Genomic DNA, 13,558 nt, shown 5'->3' on the forward strand with positions numbered 1-13,558 from the left:
AACAAATCTATTTCAAAATATATCTTCTTATTTGATCTTCTTTAATTATAAGAATATAATTATTAATGGAGAAAATGCTTCCTTATTTTGTAATAAAATGTTTATGAATTTAAAATACAAATAGGAAACTTTTATTGAGTACTTACTCTATGGTAGGTAGTATGTTAAGCACTACAAATATTAGTGCTCATTACAACCTTATTAGGTAGATGCTCTTTTTATTCTAGCTTTTGATTATGGACACAGAAAAACGCAAAGATAAGAAACTTTCTTGTGTACAGAATCAGATTTGGAAACCAGACAGACCAGGCAGAGCTCACAGTTTATTACAATGTTAAAATTATCACGTAAAACTATGTGATTTTTCTAAGTTTGTGGGAAATTACTATGATTTTGAATTCTCTAGACCTAGAGCTATAGAAAACTTTTTTCAACTTTGCCTCGGGGAAAGTAAAAGAAAGTTGCCTGAAGACAGAGCTGAGTAATCGACACCAGGAAGATGGGTAATGCAAAAGTAGATCGAGGCAGAAATGAAAGGCAGAATGTCATTCTGTGTGCATTACTTGGTGTGGAAATATGTGCTCTCTAGGAGAGAAACCCTGTAACCTCCCTTGGGGGACAGTTCAGCAATGGCTCTCCTATGTTCTGATTGCTCTTTTGTTTATAGCTTGTTTTCCTAGAGACATTTCTTGAGTCAATAAAATGACCTCCTCACTTAACACAGCAAAGTTACAACTATGAAATTAGATCTTTTTTTTCTAGAACTCTGTTATATATTAGAATTATATTGTGTTAATATCCTCTCAAGTAGCATAGCCACACAGAGCTTTCCCTCTTTTTGCAATTTAGTGAAAACCTGGAATAGAAAGACAAAGGAAAATTAAATATGAAAAGAAGCTGCACATTTTAGGAATTTTTCTTTCCTATTTTTCATCTTAATTTTGCCTTTTTGACCTGGTATCTCTCTGGCTATTGATTTGGCCTTTGGTTTTGTTTTTTTCTTTTTCATTTTTAACTTGAAATAAATCTTGCAAACTCAAAGTACCTCAATATTTTATGTATATTGATCTCTTCCTTATCCCTTTTTCTCTCTTTTTCACTTTTTCTAAGAAAGCCTTGACTTCCCTTTGCCCTTTCATGTTCCTGATTTCACATACATATTGCCCAAATGGGATATAGCTATTCTAGTTTTTCTCCTTAAAGATTTGAATAGCTAATAGGTATCCACTGTGCATCGGGCAAGTTATGTTTTATATGTGTCATGTCATGTAATCATGTAATCCATTCTATGAGGTGGATTCTGTTGTTATTGTCAGTTATAGCTGATTAAATTGAAGCTTAGAGTTTAAGGTCAAGTTAATAATTAGGACTTGAATACAGGTCTATCTTCCTCCAATGCCTTGCCCCTTCTTCCTGCTAGATGGTGAAGTTTAAGAAGGATCTCAGTTGATTTGGGAAGCAATTTTAAGGTAGGCATTATAGCCCAAATTATGAACAATAATTATAAATAATAATTTCAAAATAATTTCCATTGTCATTTCTACTTTTTCTGCTGAACTATATTATGAGACTCATAGCTTTCCAAAGAGAGAGAGAGAGAGAAGGTATAAAATAACAGGAAAGGGGCCCTCCATGGTGGCGCAGTGGGTTGAAGCACAGCACTGAGAATCTAAAGCCACTTCTGCATGAGTTCGATCCCCGCCTGCCCCGGAGGTGACCACATGGTGCGGCAGACCTCCCCTGACCCGCCCATTGCTCCCCTCAGCAGTGTACTTCATCAATCTGCCTGTTCTGTTCCCCGCTCTGTCTCTCACTGCCCCTGAGCCTCTGGCCTGTACCCCAGTTCTGTATGCATAAATAAATCTTTAAAAAAAATACACATTTAAAAAAAAATAAAATAAAAAAATAACAGGAAAGGAAAGAAGAGAAGGGGCTAGCATTACTTGTCTTATTAATATACTTAAATGCTTACTATATACTTGATACTTTACTAGGGACCAACTCAAGTTCATAATTCTATACCTTCTGTATCTTCTTTTTTAAAAAATTTAGATATTTTATGATTGTCTACTTTTCCATGAGTACCTGTCTTGCTCACAGTTCCTAAAGATACTTCTCTACCACAGGTTGTTGTTGTGATCCTAAATGCAGGAGTTGTGGCATCTTAGCATGTCACTCCCTGGCCCTCGCACTTGGAGACAATCACAGCCCTTAGAGAAGCCTTAGTCTCTATCGATCATGAGTTTTCTTGGCCCAGTCGCAGTCCCAACTTAATTATGATTGTCCCTGTTGGAAAAGGTAAAAACAAAACATGAGCTGTCAGCTTTGTTTCCTCATCTTCATCTGTTTTTTTTTTTTTTTGCTCATTTTTCATTTCATTTTGAATTTATAATTATTTTTTAGTATGTTGGCAAGCCTCCACACACTGACAAGTAGAATTCTGGCAATGTCCTTAACACTTCATATCACTTTTCATATGTGCAAATGTAGTAAAATAGCTCCCTACTCTATGTTTAAAGCAACAAAGACTTAGATTGAAAACTTTTCATTAAAGAAATACATACAAAAAATAGAAACTTGAGAAACAAAACATTTAAAAAGCAACTGATAGCCACTATTATCCTTTTTAACCACTTTTTTTTTACAGGCTTCTGTTATATAATTCATATAATTATAGTTTGTATATTAAGGGCATATATGTCTATATTTTACAAACTTTTTAAAATTTTTATAGTAGTTTATTTTAACATATTTTTGTGCATTTTTCCATCTCAATTGCAATCGCCTTGGGTTTCCCATCACCAAATCACCTGTGTGCCATCACCATAGTCCAGTGCATTTCCCTCCCCCCACTGTTTTTGATCCCACTCCCCACTCCACCCCCACAAAATGTCTCTGATATATAGCTGTTCATCATTATCATTATTTTCTCGCCTATTTTACAAACATTTTAAGTAAACTTAGTTGTCGATTTTCTGCTTGATAGCAAATCAGATTAGGTCAGATTAGGAAAATATTGATTCTATTATGAAATCTTAATATTTATAGTATATAAGTATTACCTATTATTAAGTACATGGTACATATTATTTTATTAGAGATTTATGGAATCTATGGGGAAATCACTCCTTAGTTTAAGAAGTATCTTAAGATATATTTGAAGCCTTACATGTTTCTGTTTCTTGATAAGGTTATAGTCTAAGACTGAAAATGAAGCATCTTTAGTCACTTAAAAATCAACATTAGAAACTTATTTTAACTTTAATGATGGTTGTATTTATTTATTTTTAAAATTTTTTGTTTGTTTATGCATACAGAACTGGGGTACAAGCCAGAGGTGCCGGGATGGTGAAAGGATCCACCCTAGAGAGAGAGAGGAGAGTAGAACAGGCAGATGAACAAAGTACACTGCTGAGGGGAATAGCAGGCGGGTCACCTCCAGGGCGGGGGATTGAACTCATGCTGAAGTGGCTGTGGCTCACTTGCACTTGCAGTGCTGCGTCCTTACCCATTGTACCACCAGGGAGGGCCTGATGGTTGTATTTATAGGAACTGATATTCAGAAGGTGATCCATCACTGAAGAGGATCTGCATTTTGTAATATTTGTTGCTGGCTGCAGCATACTTCAATATTATTAAACATTTATAATTCTAACCAAAACAGTAGGTATATGGTAGGCACCAGGTCAATATTTTTTAATGCATGTTTACTGAATAAAATGTTCTAAGGAGGATGGGATGAGGTAGGTCAGTGGATTTGGTTGGTGAGAGATTATTGTCCTTTCAGTGAACAGTTCACAGTTGAGAACTAGTAAAGGATAAAGGTGAGACTGTAGATCACTCTTTTCAGCTCATCTTAACTCAGATGCATTTAGTTTTATAATTTTATTTTAAAAGTTATCTAATTTTTTTTTTTAGGTTCCAATCCAGATCTCATTGTCAGATCCTGAAAAATCTGTTTCATATTATTATTATGAACCATTTAATTCCAGTTAACTTCAGTGGTGCCTCATAGCAAATATCTCTCTTTATACACAGAAATTACTATTTGAACTTTAGAGAATGACCAGGTTAGGATGTCAGTGTTGTGTTCATTTTAAGAAATAGACAAGAAAATGCCAAGTAGAGAGAAGGTGGCTTGGGAAAGTTCAGCATCAGTCAATAAATTTCAGTTTTCATCGTTCTGAAAACTTTATGTATGGCACTAAATAGTCTATAATCTTTGACTTACTCATATTTATGATGTAAAACTCAAAATTTGATTTATTACAAAATTGTCCTTTATTAGGAACCAGGGGGAAATTGTACTGTGTAACAAAAACACAGAAACCAAGAGCCATTTAGCAAAATTTCCTCTTCCATTCTTCCTTCTCTCTGTGCCACATCCATCTTGGCCAAAGGCCAAGGTAATTTCCAGAAATTGGCAATGCCCTGGCAGACGCACAGCTGCTGCTGCTGTCTCCAACCCTTGCCTGCTAATTTTGCACAAACCACTTCCTCCTCTTGGGGCTGAGAAATTCAGAGGGCTGGGAAGGCGAGCCGCAGGGCAGATAGGTAGAGAAGCACTGCCTACTGCTCCTCACAGTTTCCCAGCCCTTGTTGGGGCGGAGGCACACCCCAGCTGCCGCTCTGGCTCTGCCGCTAGAGCTTCGTACTGGTGAGGGTGACCCGCCAGTCTCGCCCTCTTACCTGTTTGCCTACATCCTTTTCCATTTGACTCTCAGCATTTAAAAATCTTGCTTCATTTCCGGTTACCTTCCAATAAGTAGTAGCTTTGACTTCTCATGAATTAAAAGAGCCCAGCAGTCAGTGCCTCTGAAGGTACCTAGTCAAATCTGGACGGGGGAGAGGGCAAGCGGCAGAGGCAGTGATAGTGGGAGTGTGTTCCTCAGGCGCCCGCTTCTTCAGCGTGCAATGCGGTGTGTGGGTGCGCACACACAGGTAACACGGAGATATTTTTGTCCTCCTACATTCTTCTCAAATGTAGCATCAGCTCTGATCATTTTTGAATATAGTCACGGTGATGATTCCTTTCCCTTTGTTCTTTTGTCTTTCTATTTCTCTGCCTTTGTTGGTTGAGGTTGGACTTGATATTCTTGGTGAGCAGGAGGAAGCCGCTGTGACTAATATCTTACACACAATGTAAGGTTCCCTTTGCTCCTGCCCACTCTGCCTAATCACCAGTACCTGCAGAGTCTTGCTGCTCTGTTGACAGGCACAGCTCACCCTGCTTGGTGGGAAAGCTTGTGCTTTCTTGGGAGTAGCTTTCATGCCTCTAAAATAACACGATAAGTTACTATGATTTCTATCGTCAGTGATCATGATAACCTGGCTACCGGTTTCTCTGTCTGAATAAACAAACAATCCGCCAAGGGAAAAGATCATAGGGTGAGGACGGACTTTTCCCGCTCTGGCACTCATGAATTGTATTCAGCAAATCAGGCATCGCTCAGGGTTTGATTCTCACATGTAAAACAAGTAGATTGGAGTGTATTCCTTGAAAGTCCAGTTATTCCTTGATCTCTTAAATATCAAACTGAGTATGAAACCTGTGCTGAAGTTTTCTTTCTCAGACTCATCCCAGTGCCACTGGGAACAGACCACTTCATGTGCACCCTTACTCTTTTTGAAATGGGAACAGGTTATAAAATTAACAAATGTTTTTCTAGCTTTTTGTGTATGGACTCAGTCCACTGTGACATCATCAGGAAGGAACTGAGAGTAAAATTGCTCAACGTAGAAATTGACCAGGAATTAATACAGTGTCCACTACTTTGATTCAAAGAATAAATTGCACACAAAGATATTTGTGTGGAATTCACGTGTGCATTGGGTGCTTGCATTATCTTCCTTTGATGTGAACTGGTTGCAGAATCTGTGCCCAGTGCTGGGTTAGGATAACTATGAGTCCTGCGGCAAAAGCAGCTGTAAGTGCTATATGGCAGCAGCCAGGTCGGAGTGTGAAGTCAGCAACCTTAAAAGAGATCGGGCAGGCCCTCCCTGGTGGTGCAGCGGGTTGAAGCACATTACTAAGAAGCTAAAGCCACTCCCGCATGAGTTCGATCCCCAGCCCACAGGTGATCCACATGGCACAGCAGACTTCTCCTGATCTACCCGCTGCTCCCCTCAGCAGTGTGCTTCATTGATCTGCCTGTTCTGCTCCCCACTCTGTCTCTGGTGAATCCTCTCGCCGCCCCTGCACCTCTGGCCTGTACCCCAGTTCTGTATACACAAATAAATAAATCTTTAAGAAAAAAAAAAGAAATCAGGCAGATGTTCTGCCCCCACTCTGTCTCTGGTGAGTACTCTCACCCACTACACCTCTGGCCTCTACCCCAGTTCTTATAGGCATAAAAAGAAAAAAAATAAGTCTACAAAAAAAAAGATCAGGCAGAGCCTGGAGAGGCGAAAGGCAAGGGGCAGCTCAAGGTTGTGGCAGGAGATAGGAAGAAAGCAAAATGAGGGGATCAGGAAGTTCAATGCTTAGAGATGAGCACAAGATGAAGAGAAGGGATGTGCTGGAGCATGAGGTAGGAGGAGGAGGGTCACTCAGCAAAGATTAAACAAAGGACGCTAGCTTTTCTTTTTTCTTGTTCTCTCACTTTTATATTCCTGGGCACTTCCCAGCCCCTTAATTTTTCCAGACCCTAGAATTTGGGTCACTCTTAATCCAACCTCATGCAGTTAAGGTAACCTCTCTAGCTTGATTAAAGGAAAGGCATCATCTGTGTCATCTCATGAGCCTTCATGAAATGAGACAGGAGTCACCATTGTTACATGCTGCTCCCCTTCATTAGCCAGCTATTATTTCTGGGTTACCCAGCCTCTCACACATGCCTTGGTCATGTCTACTTCCCGCCTCAGCTCATACTCTTACTCCTCCTGGAGGTCCTAGCCTGTGTCAGGCTCAGAGGTGTCCTCCCTTCAGAGGTTCATCTCAGTTCCTCCCTCTTGCGTCCAGCTGGCGTTTGCTTCTCCTGTCCCCTATCATTGTCACTTCTCTCTAACTCTGAGGAATATGACTTGTGTGTCATGGGGATGTGGCGAAGGTAATTCTCGCAATGTAATTATTAACTTCTAAAGTGGCTTAAAAGCTTTAGAAGGAAGGAAATATATCTTACAGAGTCTGCATGAGATAGGAGGGAGATTAGGCTTTTGAAAAATAACCTGGTATTTAATCCTGGTTCTGTAACCTTTAGCAAATACCTCTTCTTAGGTATGTTATGAGAATTAGGAATAATGATTCTAAGCTCTGTCTTCCTTACACAGGGGATCAATGTTTAGATCAAGATCACAGGCAACTTTTTTAAATATTTATGTATTTGTGCTTACAGAACTGGGGTACAAGCCAGAGTTATAGGGGCGGTGAGAGGATTCACCAGAGACAGAGAGGGGAGCAGCACAGGCAGATCACAAAGCACACTGCTGAGGGGAGCAGCAGGCAGGTTAGGAGGGGTCTGCCTGGCCATGTGGGTCACCTCCACCTCTAAGCTGGGGATCGAACTTGCACTGAAGTGGTAGCAGCTAGCTTGCAATGCTGTGTCCTAACCTGATGCTCAACCGGAAGGGCCCCACAGGCAATTTTTTAACCTGTGAGGCATTATGAGAAAGCGATGGGTTAGTATAAAAGGTGCTGTCATACAATTACAAAGGCAAGGGAATTTGGGAATGTGAATTTTGAGTTAGAGGATTTAAAAAAATGATTTATTTGTATTTATTTATGCATACAAGAACTGGGGTATATGTCAGAGGTGCAGGAGTGGGAGAAGGGGTGAGAGAATTCACCAGACAGTTTAATTCTGGCATATGACCTTAGAAGAGTTTCTTGCTTCTCAGTAAAATAAGAGTGACACTACTGTGAGAACTGGTGCTGGAGTTGCATTATACAGCAGGTCGTGAGAGCCAATTGTCAGATATTTATTAACTTTGCAAGCAGGTTGTTAACTATTATTAGCTTGAAATCCACCGTGGTGGGAGTATTTATACCACAGAAATTGGCAATTTTCTACACTACAAATTGAATTGTTAAGGCTTTTTTTTTCCCCTTGGGCAGTTGGTTTATCAGCATATCACTGAGTATATAATGGGGTTCTGTAAATTGTAAAACACTTTGTTTTATTTATTATTTAAAGGAGTAATAATTATATCTGTATGCACAGAACCTAGCCCAATGCATGGCATGACTCTAGCATATATTTAATAAATACATTTTTAACTTGGGTTCACACTTGTATTTTATTGATGCTTCTTGAGCTACAGAGCCCCTATATTTGCCTCTTCTCTCCCTGTTCTTCATCTGCCCCCATGTCTAACCAATCACTACCTCTTACCAATTCTTACTAAGAGAAGGGGTATCTACCCTCCTCCTCTTCATTGCCATTGCTACTATCTTGCTTCAGGCCCTCATCATTTCTTTTTTTTTTTAAAGATTTATTTATTTGTGCATACAGAACTGGGGTACAGGCCAGAGGCTCAGGGGTGGTGAGAGGCTTCACCACAGACAGAGCGGGGAACAGAACAGGCAGATCAATGAAGTACACTGCTGAGGGGAGCAGCGGCGGGTCAGGAGAGGTCTGCCGCGCCATGTGGTCACCTCCAGGGCAGGCAGGAATCGAACTCATGCGGAAGTGGCTTTAGCTTCTTAGTGCAGTGCTTTAACCCGCTGCGCCACCAGGGAGGGCCCCTCATCATTTCTTATTTGAACTCTTCCTCCTAACTGATACCTTGACCTTCAGTCTTTCCCCTTCAACCTTCTACTTCTGTGTACACAGATGCAATTTGGAATTGTAGATCTAATTGTAATTTCAAGTGACACCCTCACTTGAAATTGCTTAGTGGCTTTCTGTAGTCTTGAGGACAAAATCCAAAAGCTTTAGCTTGTCATAAGATCTACTATATTCTGACCTTTTCCCATCTTTTATAAGAATTGCTACCTGCTGCTCCTCTGTACTACCTGTAATGTTTAGTCTCATTCTCTTAGGGACCCCTGGTTCATCCTCCAAATCAAAGTTTTCCCTGTGGCGTCCTAGACATATGTATTTATTTTCTGAGCCACCTACCACTCTGTATATGCCATGTCTACCCATATTGTCATTATTTATCGGTCTTTTCTCTAGACCATAAGTTCCTAAAGTAGGAATCTATGTAGTATACATTAATCCCTAATAGATGCTCAATAAATGTTTAAGTGAGTAAATGAGAGATCAAAGGATAGAATATTTTCCTTGGTTCACTCATACAAGGTCTTTGGTCCTTAAAATTTGGGTCTAAGTAATGAAGATAAAAAATTAATGAAACAGGCTAAGTTTACTGTTATCCATAATCTCCAGTATGTGACTATGACTCCCCATCACTTTCAGGGTAAAACACATTTAGCGCTCGTTACAATCTAGCCCCTGATCTTCTCTCTGGTCTTACCTTTCTCTACACAAAAACATGTAACCTACAAACCAGTAATTTATAATAATACGGGATACAGTTTCTAATTTAAAGCATTATCAGGGCACTTAATTTCCCTTTGAGAAGGGAAACAGTTTTACTCTGGTTATAAAATTAAGATATATACCTTTGGCTGCTGTAGCAAAAAATACCATAGACTAAATGGCTCAAGCAGTTTACTTCTTGTAGTTCTGGAGGCTGGGCACCCCAACATCACCAGCTGGCTACCCAATTCTCACTGTGGCTAGCCATTTTCTCACTGTGCCTTCACTTGGTAGAAGAGGTAAGGGAGCTCTTTGGGGTCTCTTGTACAAGACCACTAAGTACTTTCTAAAACTTCCCTCTCCAAATGTCATCACAATGCAGATTGCATTTTCACACGCACTCAGTCTATAACAACATATTCATGTGGAATGTTTGGAATAACTTGAAAAAAATAATGTAACCACCCTAAACTAGCTATTGTTAATTCTTTAGATGAATGCTTCCAGTCTTTTTTCTTGCATGTATGTGCGTGTATCCCCTTGAATAAAAAATGAAAAAGTTGATATTGTATAAATTATTCTGGTTATAAAATTAACCCATATATATATATATATATATTTACATGGCACAAACACTTTCTCATCTTAGCAACATGATTTTTGACTGCTGTATATACTCCATCATGTGGCACCACGCCCCATTTTTTTTTTTAAGATTTATTTATTTATGCTTACAGAACTGGGATACAGGCCAGAGGTGTGGTGGGTAAAAAGATTCACCAGAGACAGAGTGGAGAGCACGATAGGCAGACCTACTGCAATACACTGCTGAGGGGAGCAGTGGGCGGGTCAGGAGACATCTGCCACACCATGTGGGTCAGCTCCCTGGCAGGGGATTGAACTCATGCTGCAGTGGCTTAGAGCTTCATAATGCAGTGCTTTAACCCCTTGCGCCACCAGGGAGAGCCCTCCACACCCCCATTTAACTGGTGTCTGTTACTGCAATGTTCTGGTTATTATAAACAAGTGTGGTCGTGTGGATAACTAAGAAGAGAGTGATTTCATGTCGTCCTCCTGTTCCCCCAGGTTTTGGAGCCCTCTCTTCCATCCAAACTCTGTCCCCTCACCCCTCTGAGTGCCACCTCAGGACGCTGGGCACACTCATGGCACGATGGCTGACCCTCAGGAGCACCTGAGCTGCTCCTCCTCGCCACACCTGCCCTTGAGTGAAAACAGAACCTTCAATGGACTACAAGATGAACTCTCACCTATGGGGAGCCACCCTGCACCCCAGTTCCTTAAGGACCAGCAGGAGAAGGGGGTGGTGCCAACAGAGCCAACTGAGACCATGAACAGCCCCATCGCCACCACTGTGTTGACCAGCGTAAGTGAGGACTCCAGGGACCAGTTTGAGAACAGTGTTCTTCAACTACGGGAACAAGATGAATCAGAAATGGCCGTGTCTCAGGGGAACAGCAACACAGTGGATGTGGAGAGCACAAGTGGAACTGAAGACATCAAGATTCAGTTCAGCAGGTCGGGCAGTGGCAGTGGTGGGTTTCTCGAAGGACTGTTTGGCTGCTTAAGACCAGTGTGGAATATCATTGGGAAGGCATATTCCACTGATTACAAATTGCAACAGCAAGGTAAGCTAGAGCAGGGACCTGGGAGGTATGTCCTCTGTTAATGGGTTTACCTGTGACCTGTGAGTAAGTTAAAGAACTAGTGCCCAATGAATACCCCCACCAACTTCCTGCTGACCTGCGAATGGAACATAATCACATTTACTGCATCTTTTTGGGTTGAAGCTTATCTTTTGTGGTTGTCTTGTCTGCTGATGTCAAAAATAAAGTACATACAAGACAAAGGCTATGAGGAAATTGAAATTTTTTTTTTCCATGCAGGGTCTTCACATATATTTGGTATTTTATTAAAGTTGTGAAGATATATAATTTATAAATAAATCATAGAGCAGGTGCAGGTTTAAAACTTTTTAACTAAAAGTTTATACAATTAAAAGCCAGATGGCCATTGGATTAATTCAAAACCAGGTAGAAGCCATAGAACATTGCCCTTGAACATGGTAAACTTACCTTAGGTTAGAGCTAAAAAGGCATCATTTTCTTACAGCAAGCACAGAAATCTCACACTTTGAGGAAAGAAAAATGCATAATCAATCTTCAGGGAAGCATTGTTATTCTAGACCCCACAGCTTTATAAATAATCAATTTTTAACTCCCATCATGTGTAACATATTTTCATGTTATTTTTTTTCAATTCAAACATAATGATTTTGAAGTTAAGAGAAAAATGTAGCCATGGAGTCTTGCATAACTTCATTTATAGTCCTTAAAAGAACATTTTTTTCCTACTATGTACAGTAATATATAGAGAAGTAACATATATAGAAAACATAGAAGATCTGGAATATGCAGATAAGTTCTCCCTTAATTTAAAATAACCTATGATCCTCGGTTTCCTGAAAATAGCCACCATTAATGTTTTTGTTGTATATTGTACCCGATTTGTATGTGTGATATGTTTTTTAAAAAGACTCAGGCTATTTTGTAACACTTTTTCACTTTATATTGTGAACACTCCTCATATAGTAAAATATACTTCAGCACCATTTTCAATAGCTACATAATGTTATATTGTATGAATGTGTCAATATTTACTTAAACAATCCTCTATTGCTTGAGGCTTAATTTGTTTGCCATATTTAGTGATTTTAAATCATATGCTGATTGAATTTCTGATAGGCTTTAAATTAGCATTTTAATCACTATAAAAGTGATATAGACATGATAAAAAATACTAAATACTGAAAAGGATAATAAACATAATCTCAATCATCAATTATGCCACCAGTTAGACGTGACCCCTGTTAAAATTTTGGTGCAAAAAAAATCAAGCTCGAAGAGAAATTTGTATGTCTATACTTCACGAGAGGCACTGCGGTATAGTACACACAGCCTGCTATCAGCTGGTCTGTAGCTCTGAATCTTGACGTCTGTATCATCTTGGATAAATTACTTATCCAACCTAAGCCTTAATTTTTTTACTTTTAAATAACCACAGTAAAGGCAGACATATAAGATTTTGGTAAGAATTAAACAGATGAGTGATGTAAAGCACTATGCTGTTAGTGTCTGGCACACAGTGAAGGTAAATAGTGATGTAAATGTTGTATACACTCAGGTCCTAAGAGAATATCATTGAAAAGTTACTCAAGGGCCTCCCTGGTTAAAGTCAGCACTATCAAGTTATTGCCAGCCACTGAAGCTTGAGTTTAATGCCAGCCTGGGGCCTAACCCACAGAAGACCTCTCCTGTCTCACCCTCTGCTCACCTCAGCAGTGTATTTCAGTTAGGCTCACCTGTTTCGCTCCTCACTCTGTCTCTGGTGAATCTTCTCACCTCCCTGCCTACACCCCAGTTCTTGTATGCATCAATAAAATTAAATCTTAAAGAAAAAAAGAAAAGAAAATTCACTCAGCAAGGATTGAGCGTCTGCAGTAGCAATTCAAAGAGAGATAAAACAACATTTACTTTGGGTGATGGGGTCAGGGACAATGGTATCCAGACAGGTGAATTGATTAAACATGCAAGTTTAAAGTGAGGAGATGGAACTGTAGGGGTACCAGGATATGTTTTTTTTGGAGGAGAGCATATTAAAGATCTTTGATCTGCTGGATTTCACTCATTAAAATGTGATACAAACTAATATGTGTGTGTATCAGATCTATAGTATCAGGGTTCATAGAAAGGCTTAATCTTTGGGTGAGTTACCAGAGAGAAAAAGGTAGAGGTCACTTTTGGGCAGTGGTGAGGTTGGTACTTTGGGCATGGCCTCTTCGAATGAACCCTGAGCAAATTCTCAGGTCTCTTTAAGCTTGCTTCTCACTTGTGTGCCTAGATACTTGGGAAGTGCCATTTGAGGAGATCTCAGAGCTGCAGTGGCTTGGTAGTGGCGCCCAAGGAGCTGTCTTCCTGGGCAAGTTCCGAGCGGAAGAAGTGGCCATCAAGAAAGTAAGAGAACAGAATGAGACGGATATCAAGCATTTGAGGAAGTTGAAGCACCCTAACATCATCGCTTTCAAGTAGGTCCAGGCTTTTTTTTTTTTTTTTTTTTTT

At 39.8% G+C, this 13,558-nt stretch overlaps 1 protein-coding gene across 1 annotated transcript in view; it reads left to right on the forward strand.

Moving 5' to 3' along the window:
- The window catches only part of MAP3K13 (mitogen-activated protein kinase kinase kinase 13), a 78,902-nt gene that overhangs the window by 32,898 nt on the left and 32,446 nt on the right, over window positions 1-13,558 (forward strand). The window contains exons 2-3 of the mRNA XM_004675057.2: window positions 10,509-11,068; window positions 13,341-13,524. Coding sequence (XP_004675114.1) covers window positions 10,594-11,068; window positions 13,341-13,524 — 659 coding nt within the window. The 5' untranslated portion in view covers window positions 10,509-10,593. The remainder of the gene's footprint in view (window positions 1-10,508; window positions 11,069-13,340; window positions 13,525-13,558) is intronic.

The sequence above is a fragment of the Condylura cristata genome, unplaced genomic scaffold, assembly GCF_000260355.1.
Source record: "Condylura cristata isolate star-nosed mole 26May11 unplaced genomic scaffold, ConCri1.0 scaffold00003, whole genome shotgun sequence".
In the NCBI taxonomy this organism is placed as follows: Eukaryota; Metazoa; Chordata; class Mammalia; order Eulipotyphla; family Talpidae; genus Condylura; species Condylura cristata.